Source organism: Pyxicephalus adspersus, chromosome 5 (genome assembly GCF_032062135.1).
Source record: "Pyxicephalus adspersus chromosome 5, UCB_Pads_2.0, whole genome shotgun sequence".
Classification (NCBI taxonomy): Eukaryota; Metazoa; Chordata; class Amphibia; order Anura; family Pyxicephalidae; genus Pyxicephalus; species Pyxicephalus adspersus.
In genome coordinates, this window is record NC_092862.1 from 25,515,328 (window position 1) to 25,539,346 (window position 24,019).

At 34.8% G+C, this 24,019-nt stretch overlaps 1 protein-coding gene across 2 annotated transcripts in view; it reads left to right on the forward strand.

Moving 5' to 3' along the window:
- RUNX1T1 (RUNX1 partner transcriptional co-repressor 1) overlaps nucleotides 1-24,019 on the forward strand; it is a 114,820-nt gene that overhangs the window by 81,005 nt on the left and 9,796 nt on the right. For both annotated transcript variants that reach the window (XM_072410926.1, XM_072410929.1), the window contains exons 5-10: nucleotides 1,976-2,157; nucleotides 6,985-7,226; nucleotides 8,657-8,742; nucleotides 10,889-11,087; nucleotides 18,358-18,426; nucleotides 22,160-22,350. In XM_072410926.1, the coding sequence (XP_072267027.1) occupies nucleotides 1,976-2,157; nucleotides 6,985-7,226; nucleotides 8,657-8,742; nucleotides 10,889-11,087; nucleotides 18,358-18,426; nucleotides 22,160-22,350 (969 nt within the window). The remainder of the gene's footprint in view (nucleotides 1-1,975; nucleotides 2,158-6,984; nucleotides 7,227-8,656; nucleotides 8,743-10,888; nucleotides 11,088-18,357; nucleotides 18,427-22,159; nucleotides 22,351-24,019) is intronic.

Here is a 24,019-nt window from a genome sequence, read left to right on the forward strand (position 1 = left end):
TCTGCAGCTCACATGTGAAATTTACTGCTATTAAAAGGTGTCATTTATTTTACATTAAGATTTTTTTGTTATACAATTTTTGCAAGCATTAGATTTCGGGTTCAAGTAGAATGTGCTGCTGTACAGTCAGTGAGTTGGCCCTGGCATTAAGCCAGTTATCCTTTGCCAAAAGTCATCTGTACACAACATGGGCAGCATGGTAGTCATTTTTCCTAATTACCATTCTAGAAATAAATGTATTTTCTTGTGTCTGTGAAATATTATTGGATTTGCAGAGGATAATATCTCCACTTGTCAGTTTAGCTTTTTGTGGGAAATAGGTATTGGGGCTTTATCGTGGAAACAAAATATTTTTTATGTCTGAACAAGCTCAGTACACATCCAAACCTGCACTCCATTAACCAAATGACAGATGTTCAATTCTGTCTATATAGACCTATATATATGGGATCATTTACTCCATGCAACCAAGTGTATTTATGAGGGGGAGGGGGGTGTCACAAAACACTTAACAACCTTCTTTTTTGCATTTTTAGAATGGTAGTTTCACAACTCATAATTTCTTGCAAAAAATTGTTAAAATTTGACCACAGGGGTTCATACAAAAGTCTTTATTTGACAGGAAGTAGGGGCATCCCGGTCCGGCCCCTCATATAGACGTGAATTGGTGTCACTTGCAAATGCATAAAAGAAGCTTTTGCAAGTGGCACCTTCATAGCTCTCATGTTATATGAGAGTGCAAAGTTACTCTCTTTGTTCACCTCCCTAAACTTTTTTTGTAGCAGCTGGGGCAGAAGTGCAGGAAAACTGCTGAAAAGGGTTCTATAGTGTACTACCCAAATGCTAGATCTGAACCGTCTGAGACTGCCGACATCCTCCCCAGGGCTATCTATGTATAAAGAAACAAAATAAAATGCATTAAATGTTAAAAAAATTAACATATAATCCTAAGAAGATTGTCAATGAAATAAATGGTCTGGGGACGGGTCACTTTAAATTATAAATAAACAGTGGTTACCTGATTAGGAAGTGTTATAGACACTTACAGAGGGAGTAAGTTATATGCATTGTATGTGCATTTAGTTTCCATCATCTAGGTTAGTAAATTAATTAATAATTAATAATAATTCATATCTTTAGGGGTTTGTACATTTTCTATGGCCTTCTTAATTACAGCACAGTGGCAGTGATGTTCTCTATCTCGCAGCAACCAAATAATGAGCTACTTGTAGAAGATTAAATATATGTAAACCCCAATAATAACCATCTTCTATTTGTTCCTTTTTGTTATGAAAAAGTCTTGTAATATTTGTTCAAAGTATAGCTTTTCATCCAAATTATAGACAAAGTAGTGAGCCTCTATTTCATAGATATGTTTCAATGAGCTGCTTACATCACTGATATGGTATGGAGATGGTAAGGGGGTAGGATCCTGGGAGGGGGTAGCCCTAACACTCCATTGACACAGTACGATGAGCATCATCACCTTAGGACAGGAAGTGTATTATCACCAGGTGAAAATAAAAAATTAAAAGTCAGAATTCATAAAACTACCCTGAAATACTGAAGAGCCACAATATATAAATTTATTTTTGGGTTTTCTTAAGTTTTAATTGTGCTATGACCAGTTTGTGATTAGTAAAGAGATTAAAAAGGAATTTCAATGTTTTCTGACCACTACCATAGTGTAATGAGTCATTAGACCAAGTCACAGAATGTGGATAATACAGTGCATTGGTTAAATTTGCACTAAACAACCGGCAATAGGCAAACTATCACCGTATTAAAAGACCTTACCATAAACTGTGCAGATGGTTCCTTTGCTTTTTTGCCTTGATGATGGAGCAAGGAACACATGGGAAAATGATTACAGATTCTGTCAAACTGTTACAGGTATATGAAAATAAAATGACACACTTTCCAAAGTTAATACTGTAACAAGATGTTACCTCTGTGTTTCTTGTATTTTTCATAGGCCAATCTGCCTCTGCTGCAGCGGGAACTTCTGCACTGCGCAAGACTTGCCAAACAGAACCCAGCCCAATACCTAGCTCAGCATGATCAGCTGCTCCTGGATGCCAGCACCACCTCGCCTGTTGACTCATCAGAGCTGCTTCTCGATGTGAATGAAAATGGGAAGAGGAGAACTCCTGATAGGTAAAGACCCAAGATATACATTTAATGTCTCTTCAACCTCTCTTTTGATATTTTGCAAAACAGATCCCATGAATATCCTTACAGGTTTACATTACACATACTCTACAAAGGGAAATGACTTGCTATACCCATATAGCAAGTTCCTAGTGAGACTGATTATCAGATTAGTTCTTCAAAATCAGAGAGGGAGTTTATAGATCAATGAAAAAAACTATAGTTGTAACAGGTTTTTGTATCAATTATTGTGAAGGCTGCAAGAGTGGTAGAACAAGAAAGAACCTGGAACTCCACTTGGGAGATCTCCAAGATAGAGCACCCAAGCTCTGTAATGTGCCAGGGGATGAATAAAAAAACAGGTTTCCCTTTAAAGAAGAGTAGTTCTTAAAGGTTTAAATGTGTCCCAAATTTACTAAAACTGTATTGGTTACCCTGGCTTTCCTTGGCTTTCTGGGTTTCGTAGGTAGATATATTGGTAACGCCAAATTCTTGGGAGTGCACAGCAAATATATTGCCTTAAGCATGTGAAAAAAAACATCTGGCTGATAATCAAATATTAGATAAAGTTTTTTTTCCCCCGGGTATTAATATGCATGGAAAACCTTAAATCTTCCTTATTTTTAAATGTATGAAACTTTCTGAATAGTTGGAAACTCCTGCAACTCCATTACAGGAATAAGAGACAGCTACAAGTTTAGTTATGTCACAAGACAGAAATTACATTATATTGCACAAAAAAAGTCCTAAAAACTTTCAGATTTTTTTCTGTGTAAACTAGACAGGTTTATAAAACATAGGAAACATATCACTCGCTGATTACAACCCATTGGAAAGGTCTAGCAGCAAAGGATAAGTTCAGTTCAACAAATCATCTTTCACATTGCAATATCTTACTGCAGACTAAATACAATTTTTTTTTTAATATGCTCATAAAATAAGCCTTATCTGGCTTTACTTCTAGCCTGGCCCCACAAATGCTTCCAGAAGACATTCCAAGAAATATGTTCTAAGAATAAAATAATACATAAAACATGGTTAGAAGAAAGAAAGACATTTAAATTACTAGGTCTCGCCGCTTTCATGTTTCTTTCCTTGTTCCAGCATAACATATATGTGGTTTTAGTCTGGTGCCTACCAACATATGTTTGTAGACTTGATATGTTATATTATCATGGAATGCAACTAAATGGTCTGTCAAAAGGATTCTGTATACGTATAACAGGATGTGGATTGGCATTGCTTTTTATGGATATTTTAAAACAAATTCCATCACAAGTAATATTCTATTATGTTTAGATATTCAAGAGTATTTCAGGCCATCACTCGCAGTGATATATTACTTAATGTACCTCTGGTGCAGGTGCTCACCAGGTGCCTACAGGTCCATCAGTTTGGGCTTAGGCACCATATATAAAAGCAAATTCCTGGGGCACGTCTGCAATGAATAATAATCAGTTGTTTAACAAGGACTTGTAAGGATGGTACCTAGTTAGGGTTAATTGTCTGCAAAGGAGGAGAAGTTAGGATCTGACACTTCCAGGTGTGTCAGATGCCTACATACCTCATTGCATGATGTACATCCAGTTGCCAGCCTTCAGGTCACTTTGGGACACAACAGTGACACAGAGGTTAACAGTGAACAATGGAGAATTGCAGAGCCAGGCATCTGACATACAATATTGTCAGATTGCTAAATTCTTCAGAAGGCTTTAGCTCCGGGGGAGAAATGAGGTCTTGCTTCCTCTAAAGAGGTAAATAATAATTGTCTCTTTTTGCAAAGACTGTTTTTTCAAATTTTTATTTTTTGCTTGAAAGTATACAATAGAGTGCAAAACACTTGCTGATAACCAGTAGCTATGGGTTGCTGCATTTTGCACCTTCCTCATTGTCATATAAAATAAGCTTTCTTATGTCAAGAGCACCGAACAGACCTTGTCTTGGTGAATACCTTTATTAAGTAAAAGAATTTTTATGGAACTGGCATTATTCTCTCAGTCTATTTGTTGCATTTTTCTTTGTTGGGGTTGTCAGCACAAACTCAGTCTTTTCAAGCGTGAAATTGGAGATGTCAAACATTTTAGCCAGAAGCTATTTTTCTTCAACTCATCCCATGCAAATTTCTTCAGCACCATATTGTGAAGAATTGTCCACAGGAGAAAAAATAAAATAATAGTATATGATGTTCTCTCGTCCAATAATTACTTCCTTTGCAAATTTTTTAGATCCATATTTGAGAACTTTTTTTTAGCATGTGCATTTTATTTAAGTTACAGTTCATAAAAAAATCTCATAAAGGAAATGTTGAAATAAAAAATGATTTTGTTGCCTATTGCTGCCATAATCTTCATTCTGATTCTGTTGCAGTATAGGAAATTAAAGTAGGTATTACGCATTATGCATCATATGCAATTTAAATTGCACCTTTTTAGGAATCATCACCTTGTTTACTATTAACAAGAGGAATGTTAGATTGCAGAAGGGTTTGGTGTCACAATCATGTTCACCAGACTGATGGGTCAACCTGTCACACTTAAATCTATCAATAGAGGTAAAATTGCTTTGTCTGGTCAGGCATGATTGAGGTTTATATCTATGAGGCCTCTTCATACACCACCCAGCTGTTCACCTGTTTGGGTTTAATATCAGTTTTATTAGATTTCCCATACCAGCTACTATTGTCTACCCCAAGATATCATCCACCATGCAGGGATCTGAGCGAGCCTATAGAGTTTTTCCTACAAGTTTGATCTTAGTGGTGGTATCATTACATTGGGATGAAACTTCTTTCTCTCTATCAGAGCAAATTAAATTCATCTTATGAATTGATAGAGGCACACGTTGTTTGCACGTTGAGTTATTGCCAGTCCAAATTGATATCCTTAAGTAGGATTGTGGACTTCTAAAGCCCCTTCACACTTATAATGTTAGGACATTTGTTCTATGCTACTTCTTCTTTCGCAAACCTTTAAATGTTCACACATGAGAATGAAACCCTGTAGAGTCCAAGATAATTCTAGCTTAATCCTTCTTGGCCTGATCATAAATAAATATGTCAACAAAAGAATAACTGTCAGTAAAATGATAAAGCAGGTTAGAATGTGACTTTATTAAGAATGCCATTTGCTGAATAGGCTGATATTCTGCGTATTATTCTATTGAGAATTTAGCTGGCTATGCCCCAAGAACATCAATATTGTTATGTAAACATGATATTCTCTATGACAATGAATTGTACACAGCCGAGAAATATTACCACTAACACCCATATACAACCTATTAATCGTAAGTTATGTATGAAATGAAGAACATTTTTGCTACTGATGTGGATGTCCAGGGAATGTTGGCCTGGGAGTTCAAAAGTCTGATTATTCCAGACAGAATGGTTATAAATACCAAGTATGTGTACATATAGTAGATGCCCCCCTTTCAATATATGGGTGGTCAAATCTTTAGAAAGTGATTCATTTTTATATGGTATATTGTAACATACTAATCAGATCATTTTTATTATGCTTTCTCGAAATCCGGTCTAGCTTGTATACTCCTTATTAACCTTTACTGCATTCATACCTTTTACACAATGATAAAACAGCACATGTGAAAAAATATACGCCATTAAAGATGAAATATTATCTTCCAAACTGGCCTAATGTCAGCACTAATATGTTATTTTGCATCAATTCTACTCCCTGTGATATTACGCTGAAGTCTAGATTTAGGCTTAAAAGGAATTTGCAAGTGTGACAGGGAAGCTTTATGTTTTACGGAATGTTTTCTTGGTGCATATGGTCTGACACGGATGAGCAACCACGGTGAGATTTTTGTGTCTATTAAACTGGCTCATTAAAAAGATCAATCTGTTTCAATAATAACACCGAGAGCCATCAGTCACCGAAAGAGTAAAAAAAGGGAAAAAATAAACCTGACACGTGAGTGGAAAACACAACTAAGTAATTCATACGTGACATGTCACAGTAGCAGGGAACTTGTGTTTATTGCTCCATTAGACTCCATTCTCTGGTTGCAAGACCAATAATTGTTCAGTACTGCAGTTACTTTTGTATGATTATATATTTTATATTCCATTCTATCGTTTTATAATACATATATATCCTATATATCTTTTTTTCTTTGTTGTGCTTAATATGTAATAAGGCCATGTTTAAACACTCGGTTTCTCTGCATTGCCATTGTTGCCATGGGTTGCTTCATTAAAGAATAAAGATATAGTAGAAGCTGTTTACTTTGCAAAGAGTGTGTTACATTGTAAAGTCAGTGATAGTAAAAAAAGTCGAATCCAATGATTAACTTCCAACATTCCAGCTCTCAACGCTCGATCATGAACAGTCTGATGTAGCTGGTAATATTTTTAATGTTGCTTGATATACCTGGATTTATGGAAATAGTTACTGGGTGTTAAAAATGCATTAATTCTTTAAACCCAATCAGTTAGTAAATCTAACTAGATTGCACTCACATCCCTCCCTGCAAATGACTATTAATGATCCAATTCCTTTCAGTGTCCACATATGTAAGGATGCTGTCAAAATGAAGACAATTCTGAGATATGTAGCTGGAATCCACTTGCATCTTTATAGTAAAGTTTTAATGTTTTTGCTATATGGCAATTCTTTTCAACAAGAACTGGGAAAAGATGAGTGAGGGGGGAGGGTAGCTGGCTTGGAAATGACCTGTGCCAGGATAAAAAGCATTGGGCGTCAAGAATTGTCTCTTGATCTACATGATCTTTGCTGTATTTTTCATCACATAAGGGAACTAAATTACATTTAAAAGACAACTGCAGTATGTTATACACATTCTTTTTTTCAGAACCAAAGAAAATGGCTTTGACAGAGAGCCTTTGCACTCAGAGCATCCAAGCAAGCGGCCATGCACTATAAGCCCAGGCCAGCGGTTCAGTCCAAATAATGGCTTATCCTATCAACCCAATGGTCTGCCTCACCCTACCCCACCACCACCTCAGCATTACCGTTTGGATGATATGGCAATTGCTCACCACTACAGGGACTCATACAGACACCCCAACCTCAGGGACAGAAACAGACCTATGGGTAAGAGCTCTAGAGGTCTTTCCATATTTCTCCTGTGGTAATACAGCTTTGTGGAGAATATCAAAAGAAAACGTAAAGGGAAAATGTTAATAACCTTTCTTTATTTCATTTTATATATTCATTGAAATGTCCTAGTTGTTTTAACTTTGATTGTATAATTCTTCTTTAAACTCTTATCATCCCTATGCTTACCAGCTAAAGTTTTAAATAGGGTTGATGGAGAATGCCTTTATGCTGAGATTGGAAAGAATGTACAGAGCATAAGTAACTAATACAAAATTCTGTTTACCGGCTCTGCATTTAATATGCAGCTCTGTGACATGTTGCATGAACTTAAATTGCCTTGAGGAAGTGTTTATTACCACGTTGTGATCATAGAGTAGGCAACTTAAAGTACAACACTGTTGATGGAAAGCAGGCACCAAACTGAGCCTTGGCTAGAGCCTTTCAGCTTTTTCTTTTGGTCCACCTATATCATAAAAAACCATGCTGTTAGCATAGTTATTGGTGGAGGTGCTTCAGGCTGCTATACTATAAATCTACAGCCATGGTAAGCTTTCAGTGCATGAAGTCCAAAGTAGTGTTGTCCTGTAAGTTTTTATATCAACAGCATTTAGAATTCAGGCATGGTTCAGGAAGCAAGACCGGGGCTCCACAGAATACCAACTACATTATCCAAAATGGACTCTCACTTCTAATAAGTAAACAGCACTGTTGCAAGGGTGAAACCTGAGCAAATGAAGAAATAGCTTGACTGCAAAAGGAAAGATTTCACAGCCAGCTAATGACCAGAATGACTTATGGAAAAAGACGTTTGTCTTTCCTTTGGCTGTAATTTTTATTTAACACATTTGATTCTGTGGATGTTAAGTAAACAAGGCTTTGGCCATAGTTATAGTACAAAATATGATATAAAAAATGAAAGTCGATAAATCACATTTTGCTATTGATTTAAGTGTAGGAGAAAAGCATTTGAAATAACAACCATTTGCTTTCTGCTGTGAAAGTAGTAATTAAACACTTGGAATGCCGCAGAAGACCTGACAGCCAAACTAGCGCAGCTTATCTCCTACTCTTGAAATCAAATTTATCAATGACAAAGGGGATGTGAACATGCAAGCGCATGGTGCGCACCGATTGCCGCACAGCTAGGAATTCAGTACATTCTGACATTCTGTCTTGCTATTGTCTCCTTTGAGCTGTATACTATTTCCTGGCCTTTGCTGCTTTTACTTATCCATAGAAACAGTATTACAATTTCCTATTAACTCCTTTGTTTTGTTTTTTACCAAGAAAACGATATTTATGTCCGACCACTACTACTATCATAAAAAAAACACATTCTTTAAAGCTATTGTTGAAAGACGTTATCCATTTTTCAAAAGGGTGTTAATTAGTGTTATATGAGACTATACATCTGCTTTGTCTAGGGTTGCCAGCAGCACGTCAAGAAGAAATGATAGACCATAGACTAACAGACAGAGAGTGGGCAGAAGAATGGAAGCACCTTGATCACGTAAGAACCTCTGAATATTCATAAAAGCACAAAAAGAAAGTCAGCTAATAATTTAGTTTGCAATTTATCAAGCCAGGTAATTAAAGCAGCAATGGCTTTGCTGATGTAAAGTTTTGAATTCATTACATAAAAGATGAGTTATGAGATTTTAAACACAAATGTACAAGTATTTTATAAAAGCAATACACATATACATGTGTGTGTGTGTGTGTAAAGCAATACACATATACATGTGTGTGTGTGTGTGTGTGTATATATATATATATATATATATATATATATATATATATATATTTATATTTATCACTATATACTTTCATTACAATATGATTCCCAAAGCATTGTAGTGGTGCAGTCTCCAGCCCTTTCAGGTGTCAGTGCATTAGTGAAAAGGGTGATTTGCACCTATTGCACCTATTTACACATATGTGCTAATGATGTTTATGTGCTTTAATGTGTGTTCTGCGCTACATCAATGTGAACAAACCCTAAGGGTCCATGTACACTACTATGGTATTGCAATATATTGCACATGTGTTGGTACGATGCAGTTCTATTTATTCAACCAGGCAATGTTTCAATATATTCCATTTATGTACTTTCACTAAATCTGAGGAGTAGTTTATCAACCCTACATTTCAGTATTTAATAAAATAAATTTAAAACATCAAACAACAAGAAAATGTTTATGTTTGTTCCTGTAAGTGTTGTATTTCATGCAATTTAATGCAATGCATTGGCTTGGAACTGGAACTGTAGATTTATAGGTCAATTTTTAATTTGAAAAAAGTTGGTCAAATTTTCCATTGTAACATCAAATATGTTAGTTAGCATTAAATCTGGATAGGATTTTTTTTACATAGGCAAATGTGTTTGTTTATGCATCCTCATGCAGATATGCTTGTCTGTTATCCGAATTAATGCAACAGAGAAAATAGATTTATAGCAAGGCTGTTTCTAAACAGTATTGCTCAGTTCAGACAATTTCTCAGTGCTTTCCAAAGTAGCTGCCTGAATTGATTATTCTCCCTTTGCCACGCTTCAGTTGCCTAACTAATTTACAGTATATCATCTTTATATGTTGTACATTGTCTTCACGCACTGTTGTCGAGAACTAAATAATGACACACATTCCCGTCGCCGTTTGCGGCAGCCCTATGCAAATTTCAAGGAAGCAGAATTACTAAGTCATAATATATTTAAAACGAATAACTCTACCATCATCACAGATGGCAGATGAAAGTACTTTCCGAGTGTTTGAAAGCTCGGCTTAATGAATGTTGCATGTTCACAGACAGATCTTGTGTCCTTTTTGAGTCATTATACTTTTATGCTGAGAGGAAAACCGAAGGGAGGCCTGTAAGATACGTTGGGGTATAGTGGAAGAGAATAACAAACATGTTTAGTTTAAGGCACAATTGCGGCATACGTTCCAGGGCAGTTGGGTTTAAAAAGGCTTGAATAGGATGTTATCATACATTGGCAGTAGTGCTCATTGTAGACTATTGCAAAATTCACCATAATAATATTTTGAATTTGATTTTCATATTTTATATCAGTCAGTACTAAACAACTACTGTGAGAAAAGCAATTACAATACAAAAAACTAAGAACATAATAATAAATTGGCAGAGTACTGAGTAGATGGATCCAGCAACACCAGAGGTCTAAAAGCCAGGTTGCAGTACAATTCACCATATTAATAACCTAGCTAATATTGCACAGTCCAAGGCCATTTTATTATTTGTTCCTTGTGACGCATTTTTAGGCTAAAATGTTAATTTGCATAAATTGGATGCACTACCTTCATACACTACTAGCACTGATAAAATTTCTGGGATAGAGAGGGGCAAAACACTAATGAAGGTCCAGCTAGAAGCAAAAAAAAGAAGCAAAAAAAAACAAAATATATCTATAAAAAAACACATTTTTACTAATGACACATATTGATAAGATTATTCACACAAATAGAATTTCATATATATATATATATATATATATATATAATTTTTTAATGGAAATGGAATTTGTAATAGAAGGCTCTAGAATCGTGACTATGTCTATACATACATCAGCATGCTTTATTGGAATGTAAGGTACACTGTGTATTAATATACCGCTTTTTCATATCTTTTTTTCTTCTTAGTTATTAAACTGCATAATGGATATGGTGGAAAAAACAAGGCGATCCCTTACTGTGCTACGGCGATGTCAAGAAGCAGATCGCGAAGAGCTCAATTACTGGATCAGGCGGTACAGTGATGCGGAGGATTTAAAAAAAGGTAGCAGCAGCACCAGCCATTCCAGACAACAGAGCCCAGTGAATCCAGATGCTGTCCCCTTAGGTACATTGGAGTGACTTATGGGTCTTGTTGCCCTTGTTCATATATGTATTTTCTCCACAGCTGCCCGAAAGCCAGTGGCCTTGTGTGGAGAGGCTGACGCAGCTGTAACTTATTGCAGCAGTTCTTAGTTATAGTGGCTGCATTGGATTTCTTTTTCCAGTATTTTCTTCTTTATTTTCACCTGGCAATCCAGCAAATAACACATCTTCTTTCCCATATCATTATGCTTATCCACTGTATTTATGAAGGGCAGCATGGCAGCACTTTAAACCCTTGCTTTTGTTCATCTCCATATTATGGTGGATTGATAGGATTGATAGCTTACTCAAGAAAGATGAGGATGTTTATGCTTTTAGTTTAACACACAGAAAATTTCAGGCAAAGTCAACTTTCTGATTATGTTCTTGGCCAGAAAATAAGAACGCTAATGCAGCAACCATATCTAAAGGCTGGTAAAATGCAATACATTACATTTTGATTTATTGAGTGGAAGAGATCCTAAAAAAGCCACATGATTCAGGAATAGCACCAAAGGAATAAGTCTTTGCTCCTCTCGCCTATGTGTATTAATCTGGCCATACAGAATAAGACATTTTTAATAGATTAGACATCAGATTAAAGAAAAGCATAGACTCCAACAGTAATCTAATAAAAACCAGGGTGTTCTAAGTCAATATTTTGTATCTCTATATATTAAACAAGGATAAGGAATACTTTTTTGTTTGATCATGCGCCGACTTTGCTGTTCATGTAAATGTTGGATGGAGATCCCATCCTCATTGGTGGTTGTTAGGAAGCTAAATGTTGGCAATGCTGGTCAATCCGTGTTTGGCAGTAACCAGATAACAGATCAATATTAGGACAATGTCAATGGTTTACAATGGCCATGCACCCATTGATTTGTGTTTGGCTACCCATTCTTTACAACAGAGGTCGGCTAACTTTTTGGACTACTAGGTCATTTCAGGAGGTCAAGAAGGCACACTAGGCCAGAAGAAACAAGGTGTCCAAGGAAAGATTTTTTCCAACCGTGACTGCAAGCGAGCAGCCTCAGTCTTCCGCTCATCCGCGGTGTAGTCTCTGTACGTGTGCGTGTGCTTGGCGTCGAAATGCCCCTTGAGATTCGACCACTTGAAAGTGCTGTTGGTGTCATTGCACACTGAACACAGGGCTTTGTTGCCACGTTGGATGAAAAAATTTTTGTCAGTCCATTCGGGGTTGAAGACAAGACGTTCGGTGTCAACCTTCCGGAGACTGGTAGCTGCTCATTGCTTCTGCTCTTTAGGCATATTACTTGGGGTTACTGTTCAGGAACTCGATGATATCGTGGGAACTCTCGAAAACGAGACAAATCAATTAGGCAGGATCTAACAATAAATAACTAGGGGGGCGTTAGGCCGGACTGGAATACTGGCTAGGCTGTATCCGGCCTAAAGGCCAGAGTTTGCATACCTCTGGTTTACACCATCAGTGGACTTACTGCATTTATTTACAACAAGAGCATTTTAAAAAGGCCAAAGAAAAACATGTCATAAAGGAAATTAAAAGGATATAATTACTGACCATCTGCTGAAAATGCATGTTCCATGATTTTCTCTAGACAAGTGACTTGAAAGAAATCTGCTTTAAGTGATTTTAGAAGAGCCTCATGTTCCTAATCTGATTATTTCCATTTCTGGTCATTGACTCAGAAAGCATTGAAATCATAAATATAGCATGCCAAGCTTGCAGCTATCATATATATGAACGTGATATCATTCATAGTGCTATATGGAAGTGAAATCATTGATGACAGTCATCTGATTTCTTTCATGCAAGGTTTTCTTGAAGTTGTCAGCATGTTCCAAACATACAAGGTGCCTTCACTGAGCCAGGTCCAAATCAAAGAAGATTCTCTAGGTTTTTATTGGCTGTTGGCTATTGGCTATTCTTGGCTGTTTATTTAATTTCTACATATACAACACATTTGGTTGGAACGCTTCCTAACACGTTTGTCTCATCTTCAACGTATATTATATATCACTTATGTTATACTTTCCACTGAAGTATCTGCCAAAACTCAAACATGAGAATTGCTGTTACACGGAGAGCTTTTATTGTTATTGCCCTTGTTTTGGCAACTGATTCCCGTTAGGCCGAGCTACTAAAATTTATTGACCAAGCCTAGACGTGATGTGGAGTTCTGGATGCAAACAAACCATCTAACCGCTCCTGTTTTTATTTCATATTATATATTTTTGCTTTAATAGTGAGGACATGGAAGTGGATCATTTTCTCCCCCTCATAAAAGCTTAAAATGATATCATTGTGAATTATGTCAATGTTCCTGCAGAGGGTAAAAGCATTCTCTTCCTGGTGCTAGGGCCATGCCTTGTTACTAGGTCATTAGAAATTAACAACAGGTGTTCCCTTTGGAATATGCCACCCTTGTTTTTGTTCTGGTGACACCTCAAAAGGTTTGCTCTTTACTTTTAGTCCCAGTAATATTATTCACCAGGACACCTAGAGTGTCTTGGTGAATAATCTTAACATAAGCAGTATTATAATCCTAAAAAGAGGTTTAAACTCTTCCCTACTTTAAAGAAGGACAATTGATATATATTTCATCTTAATGTCATTTTTAGTTTCAGTGATTCAAGGGAAAGAAAAACAACAATGATAATATAAGGAAAAAACAAAGACATACCAAACAATCCAAGATAAGGTATCCAGAAGGTATACAGGAAAAAAAGAAGGTATCAGGGAGGGGAAATGAACAACACCGTTCTGCTATTGTGCAGTTAGGAAAAGGTGACAATAGAGAAAGTCTTTACAGGGAGCTCATGCTGGACATAGGCTCTGATTTATGAAAGCCCTCCAAGGCAGGAGAGAATGCACTTTCAGAAATCCAGAAAACATGGAATGGATTTTTAAAAATCCTTTTCTATTTGCTAGCAAATGTTTTGAATCCTGGACCAGATCCATTCCAGGTTTGCTGGATCACCCAGTTCACTTCTGAAAGTGTATTCTCTCCAGCCTTGGAGAGCTTTCATAAATCAGGGTCATACAGTAGCTATGGAGCAATGAGGAAAGTTGTAACCTAAAGAGTCCAAACTTGGCAAAACTTCTCATGTCAACCCAGAAGTACACTGGTTAGTCTCTCATGAATACAGATGCAACCAATCCAATGTAACTTAGCATGAAAATGTACAAACTGTGTCTTCCAAGCGCTGGCAATAACTTGTTTGCTAGCAAGTAACATATATAGCAAAATTTATAAAAAATATATAAAATTTAATATATAAAATACAATATACAAAAAGCAATATATTGTGTTTTAGGCAGGTAGGAAAGATTGAGGTGTAATATTGCAAATCAGTGATCCTTTGGCATCCTAATCTGAAAGAGAGTCTCACACCTTAAAGCCATTTTTAATTTGGGTTTTATACTTTATCTGCTTGCTAGGACTTAATTTATGATGACTTTTCAGAAAAAGAGTTTATTCCTCTAACTGCATGTCATATAACTGAATGACTGGCTCAAGAAAATTATTTACAGCCAATTACAAAGTATATTGTCTATGTAGAAAACAAGAAACACAGCATGTATTCATCTGGCGTGTGTGATCAACCTATATGGCTGCCTCCTGTTCATATATAACTAAAACAATAGATAGAAATTTTAGCATTAAATACCGATAAAAAAGGTTAATTTTAAGCTAAACATGAATACAGTTTTCTTTATTCATCGATAAAGTCCAGCCACTCTGGAGATAATCTGACCACAATAGGTAGCAATGCATGGTGTTCTGTAGTTAATATGCCCATTTATGTTGAACTCGTCAGTATACTGACAGCTTCCACTTATAGTAATAAATGCTTGTTTGCGGATAACTCCGGGTTAGGCCGTCACGCCGTCTCTTTAGATGATTATATGTCTTTCTCTCCGTAGCTTAATTTTTAACTCCAGTATTTTGGCTAGCAGCCTCCTAGATAGAATAACACTGCAAATAATCAGATATAATTTGAATCTGATGAAAATCATAACAAAGTATTTTTAGTGCCTAATTTGTAATACCACATAGTTTTGTCATATATTTTTCACAGCTGTTCAACAGCTTGCCTAATCTGTTCTTGGACGAGTTTTCTCCCTCCGCTCTGAAATATTTCTATGGTTACAGCATGTCATTTCATTCTCACGGAAGAGCGGTTTATGAGGTAAACCCCTTATTGATACATACATAGTCAGTTCAAAGTACAGTAAGGAACAAACACAGTTACAAAGTGCTTTATTACATCACAGGACTGTTCACTTGCCAGTGTGAATGCTGGAAAGCAATCAGATAATGGAGCTGCAAAAGGCAACGTGACAATTGTTTGTGTTTTATGCAGTCAGCCTTCACTTCAATGCACAATTCTGGAAGTGAATTACATTGTCATCACCTACTTCTATAGGTGGCTGGCCAGCCCTAAAATCTTTTCTTTACTTGTTGTGGAGATGACTGTCTTTCTGGTTTATTTCATATGATTGTCATACGTTGTGGCTAGAGGCTTAATGTTAAAAATGGCATAAAGTTCCTAAGTGCAGAAAATAGGATAAAAGCTTGGATTTTTATTATTATTATTATTAATAATAAAAAACAGGATTTATATAGCGCCAACATATTACGCAGCACTGTACATTAAATAGGGATGGCTATTTCACATTTTTATTGATACAATCTAATATTAAAATGTAATTTACAAGCTGAAGTTTTTCAAAACACATGAATAATAATATGAATATTTTAAAACATAAGATATATATATTTATATATATATATATATATATATATATATATCCTTTAATGCTGAATGATATATCTGAACTACTTTCATGTACGTTTAGTGAATGAGGGTACAAACACCACCCTAATTGAATTAGTAATCCAACACGTTTTGCAGATTTTTACTGGCTGCTTCTTTAGGAGATACACACATGATTTAACCATGTTGATGTTGTCTTTACGTAACCAGAAATGTATTCCTAATATTAAAATCATGTAAACATCCAGATCTATGCCTCAACATTTTAGGCAACTACCCTGGGGGCAGTAGGGAGAAAATCCCAAATTTCCCAACAAAACTAAATCTGGCATTAATATCTCCAAAAGGCATTGGACCAAATTAACATTTTGATATATTTATTTTGCATTTTTTTCATTTTGGAAATTATTATTTTTTTGTTTTTTTTTGTACATTAATAAATGTGGAATTTCCAACACTAAGTAAAGAAAATTGTTAAATATTTATGAGCAGGAGACTTCTGCTTGTTCTTCCTTTTGGTCAAAGGTCCTTTTTTTGCATGGTACTGTGCTGCTATAGAGGGATTGCCAGCACTGGGGACCAGTCAGGCTCTGCCGCAGTACACATGAGCTGTTGAGGGGAGGGGATAGCACAGTGATGATTCATCTGTGTTCTGCTGCCCTTTAATTGTCCAATCAGGATAGTGGTTTAGCCTGCTGATCTTGACTTGTATTTTAAGGCTGATTGAATCACATATGCACCTTTTTTGGACATTCATTATGTTTTGCATTTAGTACACTTTACTTCCATCTCCATTTTCATTGTATTTTTGTTTTAAAAAATCAATAAACCTGTGGTAGTTTTTGATAATATTATAGAAAATCTAAGTGAACATACACTTTGAAAAATAATCAATCGACTATTATCAGTCTGCTTAAGTTGATTACAAAACATCCAATATGTAGGTGTAAATAACTGTATTTCAATATTCATTCAGCAAGTTTTTAGACAAACTTTTTATTTTTTAACATACAAATAACCACTAGAGGGAGAATGTACAATTCTGTGTACTAAAACATACAATCATGAAAATATCAAATTGCAAGCTGATAGTAATGTGAACATTGCATAAAAAATCAATTTCAGGTAAACATTACAATAATAACTCAAATGTGTCATTACAGAAAATACCCTCTGGTTTTCCTGTAATACTGAATCTGCTTTGATAGGGATTTCAAACCTTTTATCTGTGTTTGGTAATAACAAATCACAGTATAAAAGAAAAAGTAATGAAAAGAAAATCAAAGTGTTTGCTTTGTTTTATGCTCAATTTGCATTTCTGGATTTTATTACTTATTTTTGCTCAGGAAGTGAACTTTTTTTTTCCTAGAAAATAACAAATTTTATCTATTAGTAAGAACATTGAAGGCTGACCATCCCCTCCAACAGTACAAGGTCCAATAAATAGACAGGAGGGGTGGACTAGCCTTTAACTTTCTTTTCTGTCCATGGCTAGTACTCACCACGATTTTCTCAATACGATTTTTATGTGGTCTATCATGGGAGAACCTGGATGATACAGCAAACCTGGAATAGATTTCTTTAAAACCATATGCTGTTAGTTGTCAAATGGTTTCAGTCCTAAACCAGATGCATTGCAGGTTTGTTGGATCACCCAGGTTCCCCCATGATCACCTATCTTCTCCAGTCTTGGATCGCTTCAATAAATCAGGCCCATTGTGTACAGTAGAGCATAATATCAAACATACCAAAAATCTGACTTTGGATCAGTATTGCATTCAGGATGCCACTTTAACTGGTTATGATAGTACAGAATATCTTCTTCTATCCTTAGTACCAATCTTTCATTCTACAAACAATATAAGATACAACAAGAATTAGAGCACTTTGCTGTTTACTGCATTGGCATACACCTGTCACTCATTAACAAGGACAACTTGCATGATAAGATTTACTGATGGGTATATATCTCTTTCTTGGCTCATAGATATTTGTTGCAGAATGAGAACCAGAGACCTTCTAGGAATAAATTGTAATTGGGTGCTGTATGAAATTTGCATGGTTGCTCTACATATTAGTTATTGAAATGCTAACTGTTGAAACTGTATGAAATTGCATACACGAATCGTAAAAATGATAAAGTTAAAAGAAAAAAGTGTCTGTATCCCTTTAGGCTTAGTTTGCCAAGTTTGAGTTTGGCTTTAATGAATTTTAATGCAGTCACAGCTCATCCAGTGTTGCTTGGTGTACAAGCATTCATTTACATTCTTTCCTTCAGAATATTTGTGATCTGTCAAAGAATGTCATGGTATACGCTGCAGACATTCCTACAGAAGGCATGAAACAGCTGTGAAAATGAGATTTCTGTGTGCTGTAGACAATACTTGCAGCATGATAACAGAGTGTGGGTTTTACTGTCAGTCTGAAGTACTTATAAATGAGCAATAGTCACAAATGTTCTTTTTTTCCCTTTTCCTCCTCTACAGATCCACATCGGGAATTCCTTCATAGGCCTGCTTCTGGATATGTGCCAGAGGAGATTTGGAAGAAAGCTGGTAAGGATTGTTTAAAAACACAGACCTAGTGTCTGACAGATGTGTGCATTTGTTAATGGACTGATGTGAGGAATCCCCCCCCAAAAAAAGACTGATTAGTAACAGTAAAATTGCAATAATCTCTAATAAATGCTCAAAATACAGTTTGTTTGGAATGTCTTTGTAGAAAAGCTCCAACTCCATAGTATTGCCCTTTCGTGTTTCCTGTGCCATTATTCTGTATTAACCAAAGCTTTCTTTAAAACACGGGACCCCATTGTCTAGCTCTCAATGGGTCAGAAAACATATGTTAATTAGAAAATAAAGGTTATGTAGAAGCATATAAGTCAACCACATTTAATATAGATCCTTTTTATACTTTGTGGTTTCATGTCAGCTGTTGTAGCTTTATCAAAGTCTTAAAAGTGATTTGTTTTTTTAAGTTCAACATTGGACAGATCTTACAGGCTTTGATTTGTTGCTCTGCATTTGGAGCTTTTGTCCAGTATTAGGGAACTTATGCACCATGTATGGTTAGTACCGTGTTTGTACTCAAGATCAGGGCTTGATATTCTGTTGTAGTTGTTGTATTTTCAAACCCTTGCCCTATTATCTGGTACAGAAGATTAAAGGTCTAAATAGTGCACTTTTTCAAATTTTCAGTTTAATCTTTTGTAATCTTATGTAACCTAATCACTTGACTTACCCTCAAGTAGTAACACACAGAACCCCTCCACTCCCCACAATTACCAGGTTTTATAAGGAAAAGATGCTGTCATTCTTAATTTTAGCTGTGGCACTACCTTCTGGTAAATTCTAATATCATAGTGTACAATCAAGTCAAAAGGCTATAAAAACTACTGAATCTGAATGGTCACACTTGCATAGACAGATAAATACGCAGTCAGAATTTGTGGATACCCTATAAAAATGCGTTCCTTTGGACATAGTTATATGGTATTGTTGCCAGCCTGGTTTAAATTTGTTTGATAGGTAGGTAGATAGATAAATAGATAGATAGATAGATAGATAGATAGATTCAGTTTAGATTAAATGAAAAACTCTAACATCCATTATAGATTTCCAACGTGCGTCTTGCAGTTTCTCTATTGTGTCTAATGTGTTATATATGGAAAAAACAGCAAAACTTAAGAATAATGTTCAGATATTGCAGTCATTTTAAAATCAAGACAATTAATCATACTATGGATTTTTTTAAATGCATGTCTAATATAAATATTAAATAAATATTAAACAAGGAAACAGATAATAACAAGATGCTAGATTTTTTTAAATGATTATTAAATATAAATCTCTATTGGTTTTCATCTTTGGGTTTTTTAACTGGTAGCCTATTACAATATTTATGAACTAAATATATTGTATGAGGGTATTTTATATATATATATATATATATATATATATATATATATATATATATCTGAGGTACATTATTAAATTGCTTCTCTTTTGTCATTGAAGGATTAACTGTTAGCTTAAAAAATTTAGTAACTCCATATACTGTATCTTGCTTCTTCTAGGATATCTAAAAAGGAATCATTTTTATTATACTAATTTTAAAAATGCTCCTAAATACAACCAGCTAATTTTTTTATTATATTTCTAAAGCAATATATATGATAAATTGTGAAAAAAAGGTCTAAATACCAGTCCATTACCCATTCTTTATTCAATATATATTTCTTTTTTAGGTAAACATGGTTTGTTTGCATTTAATAATAAATATGCAAGCACCTTATGAACATCCTATCAATTCTCGTAGCAGATCTGTATGTGCCTGTGGGACCAGAATAGGAATGCATAATTTAAATATAAATTGCCTGATTAGCATATACAATTAGTCAAGCTGTAGCTTTGATCGTAAGCAAAAATTATTGTCCTGTATTGCCACTTAGATAGAATTTTAATTCACCTTGAATATTCAAAGTAAATTAGGCCCAGGCTGTATTGTTCACATCTGCGATATTAAGTACCATCACCTCCTCCACAATACCCCTCCCTGTGACAAAAGAAAAAAATTCAACACAGACATGTGATGTATCAAAAAGAAAAAATATAACTGCAATTTTTATCTTGCAAAAGTCAAAAGTCTTGCTTTTGAAGATATTAAATATTAAAGTGTAGTTTTCCCTTATACCTGCAATGTGGCTAATATTTTAAAATACATGGAAAATACGAAACGTTCTAAAGTTTCACTAATGGTTTGCGGGAAAATTAATTTCTTTAGCGGTTAGCAAATAGTCTCCTTACAGGATGCTTCCTGAAGCGTATTCATTTGCTCTTAATTTTTAATATCTGGTAATATGATTCTATTAGAAATCTATGTTCTTAATTAAACAGAACATTTAATTAAGGTGCTTTATAAGTGAGTGAAACAATTAGGTGAAAACACTTGAATGAAACATGTCATAATTAGTTTTAATAGAGTGTTAATTGGCACAACGTTTGCCAAGTTAATAATTACTTCTTATTAAATTTTCAATTATTCATTGTCATTTTGGTTTGAATAGAGATGAAAGTTAGATAAAATGAAACAAGTGAAGAATTTTTTCACTGATAATTAAATTAGATTTTTTTTTCTTTAAATTTGCACAAATTCTAGTATTTTTTTGTGCACAATAAAACAAATAGGCAGATTAATATCTTTTCTAAATTATTATTATTGGTTTTATCGGGTTTGCCATGTTACAAAAGTTTTGCCTAATTATCCCAGAAAAATCATAAAGCAAGATCTGTTTTGCTAATTTCGTGCCAGCCAAGAAATGATGCGGCTCTTTGTGTGTAATATATAAAGAAAAAAAACAGACAAGGAACACTCTGGGCATGTTTTAATTAGTTTTAGCAATTAAAAATTTTTGTCATATTCAGCAGATATATTGTAGCCAGTATATATTTATAAAATTTCTGTCTGCCTTTTATATTTGCAGAAAATGTAGTTGCTAAAACAGTACAATAGATTATTTGTAAATCATTATTTTTTGTAATGAGAGATAAATGTAAAATTATTGAAAAATGTTTATAAATATTCTTATGCATTTATGCAGAAATAAGGAAAATTCTAGTGTTTTTTTTTATTATATATGCTTTTTTTTATTAAAAATGCTTATTTGTTGACTATCTAACTGGAAATCCATTTTCTAGTAATGGAGGGTATGTGTTTCTTTCCTCTGCCTCATTTAAGGGACTGTGTGTTATAAACAGATCTAAAAGGTATCCAAATACTAAGACTGTTCACAGCATAGTAGCAAATCCACTTAGTCCAAATAGTCCAAATAGTAGTTTTTAGCACCTGCTGGCAACAAGTAGAAATATGAGCTATTTGTATGTAATTTTTCATACAATTTACTTAAAAAGAAAGGTTTTTAAACTTTTAACATATTAAGGAAAATATGTAAAATAACTAAAAACTATAGGTTGGTTTAATTGATGGATGGCACACTGCGTATAGGCTGCAACTGCAATAAAATGCAGTTTTTTTTAATTATATATGAATATATAATATATAACTATTACAGTGTGGACCTGAGCATTAAATAAATTCACATTTAGTCTATTGTTAGCTTTTGTTTAGTTTATTCTTGTAAACTGTCATCAAGGGTGAGATTACTGGCTTTTACTGTTACCTCTAAAGACACATGAATGGCCAAGATAAGGTTCTTTCTTTTTTCCATTTTTCATTTTGGATCCTAATCGCAGTGTGCATATTTTTAGAAATTTTCTATTTATTTTACAGAGGAGGCAGTAAACGAGGTGAAAAGACAAGCTATGGCAGAATTACAGAAAGCAGTGTCTGAAGCAGAAAGAAAAGCCCATGAAATGATTACTACAGAACGAGCAAAGATGGAAAGAACAGTGGCAGAAGCAAAGAGGCAAGCTGCAGAGGATGCACTGTCTGTTATTAATCAGCAGGAAGACTCAAGTGAGGTAAGATATTTTTATTTTATATATATATGTATACAGTATATACATGTGTGTTGTATTGCTATATCACAGGCAGATATGAAATAAAAAGAATAGAACTCTGTATTGCATATCTAAGTCCTAATAACACTTAGCATTTAAAAACAACACAAATATAAGCAAATTTGATCAACATATAAGAGCTAATTTACTAAATATTGTCAACCGTGCAAAGTGTATTTCTGCTTGAGAACAAATGAGATGACGGTGGAACTTTGTGCAATTGAAAAAATAATATGATTTGCATATGTGTTTTTACTATATATATTTGCAAGATGTGTTTTTACTTTGCTTCACCACATTCAGTAAGTGAAAATTCGTTATTGCACAGTTAACATGCGCTTTAGTATATCAGCCATTTATACTCTGTTCTTTTTTGTTATTTTTTTTTTTCTATATTTTTCCTAAAGCGTATGGTGTCATTCGTTTTACTGAAAGTATTTGCTTACCCCTATTTTTCAGTGTTTTAATGTTGTCCCCTGTTATCTGGAAAAAAAAAGTAATAGACACTAGAGAACTGTCATTTTTATAGGGAAAGAAGGGCCACCAACAATGATTTTTTTTTTTTTATGGGGTGTTTTTTTGATGTCGCTTGTTTTTATGTTGTCTGTAGCTGCATTTTGCTATTTTTGCTCTGTCTGCTCTATAGAGAACATTACAACAAAGCTCCTCCCTACAGTGAAGAATTCAAATTCATTGTCAAGCCCAGTTTCAGTACCTGCAAAAATGCTTAGGTCCTATCTACCCAATGCTTCCAATGGCAAAATCCATTAAATGAAGGCACTGTACTGTTTTAAGCTTCTTAGCCATTGCTAGTACCAGTTGTGCCAAGAATGATAACTTACCTAATTTCACCATAAGGAGTTAATGTGTTGAGTGCGGTTAGGGTGCTCCCACATGGGCTGATTATCATAAGGGACAGGTAGCGTAAGTTCTTCTATAATAATTGGCCTACATATAGACACCCACAGATTTGTAATGCATACAAGTCATAAAATAGATGGAAAAGATCTGGTTTTCTGTTTTAACATTGATTTTAGAATTGTCCATTGTATATTGAGGCATCATTTGCCTATACTGTATATCATGCTTGTGTGTTTTTTGGGAAGAATTTTAACAGTTAAGTCCATCTTGCTCATTTAAATAACTGCTTAAGAATAGTAGAGTAGACATAGCACTAAAGCTACAAAAATCTAGCATGTGTATAGTGGTGCACATATGTTGTTTATTGATAAACCATGGATCACTAAATGACCAATGAGGAATATGTCATATCCTAAGGGAGGACGCAGCAGGGTGCTTCCCGCTTCGTCTGCTGCTTTCCACACTCCATTGAATTGAACAGTTGTATCTTCACCACTTGTTCATTCCACTGTCATTGGAAAGATCACAAAAGATTGCTTCCAGCTACAGAAACGTAACATCTGTACACAACCCAAGACTTGTTATTGAGCATCTTGCATCAATAACTAGATTCTCCCTTATGTGTTTACTACTTCTCCACATTTCAGTCAGATATGTCCATCGCTGTGAATGGCCAAAGTTGAGAAATGCTGGGCAAACCAAACTGCACAAGTGTTGACAGCTTTATTCTTTGTGTGTAGATTGCTGATTTCAATGATGAACATTTATA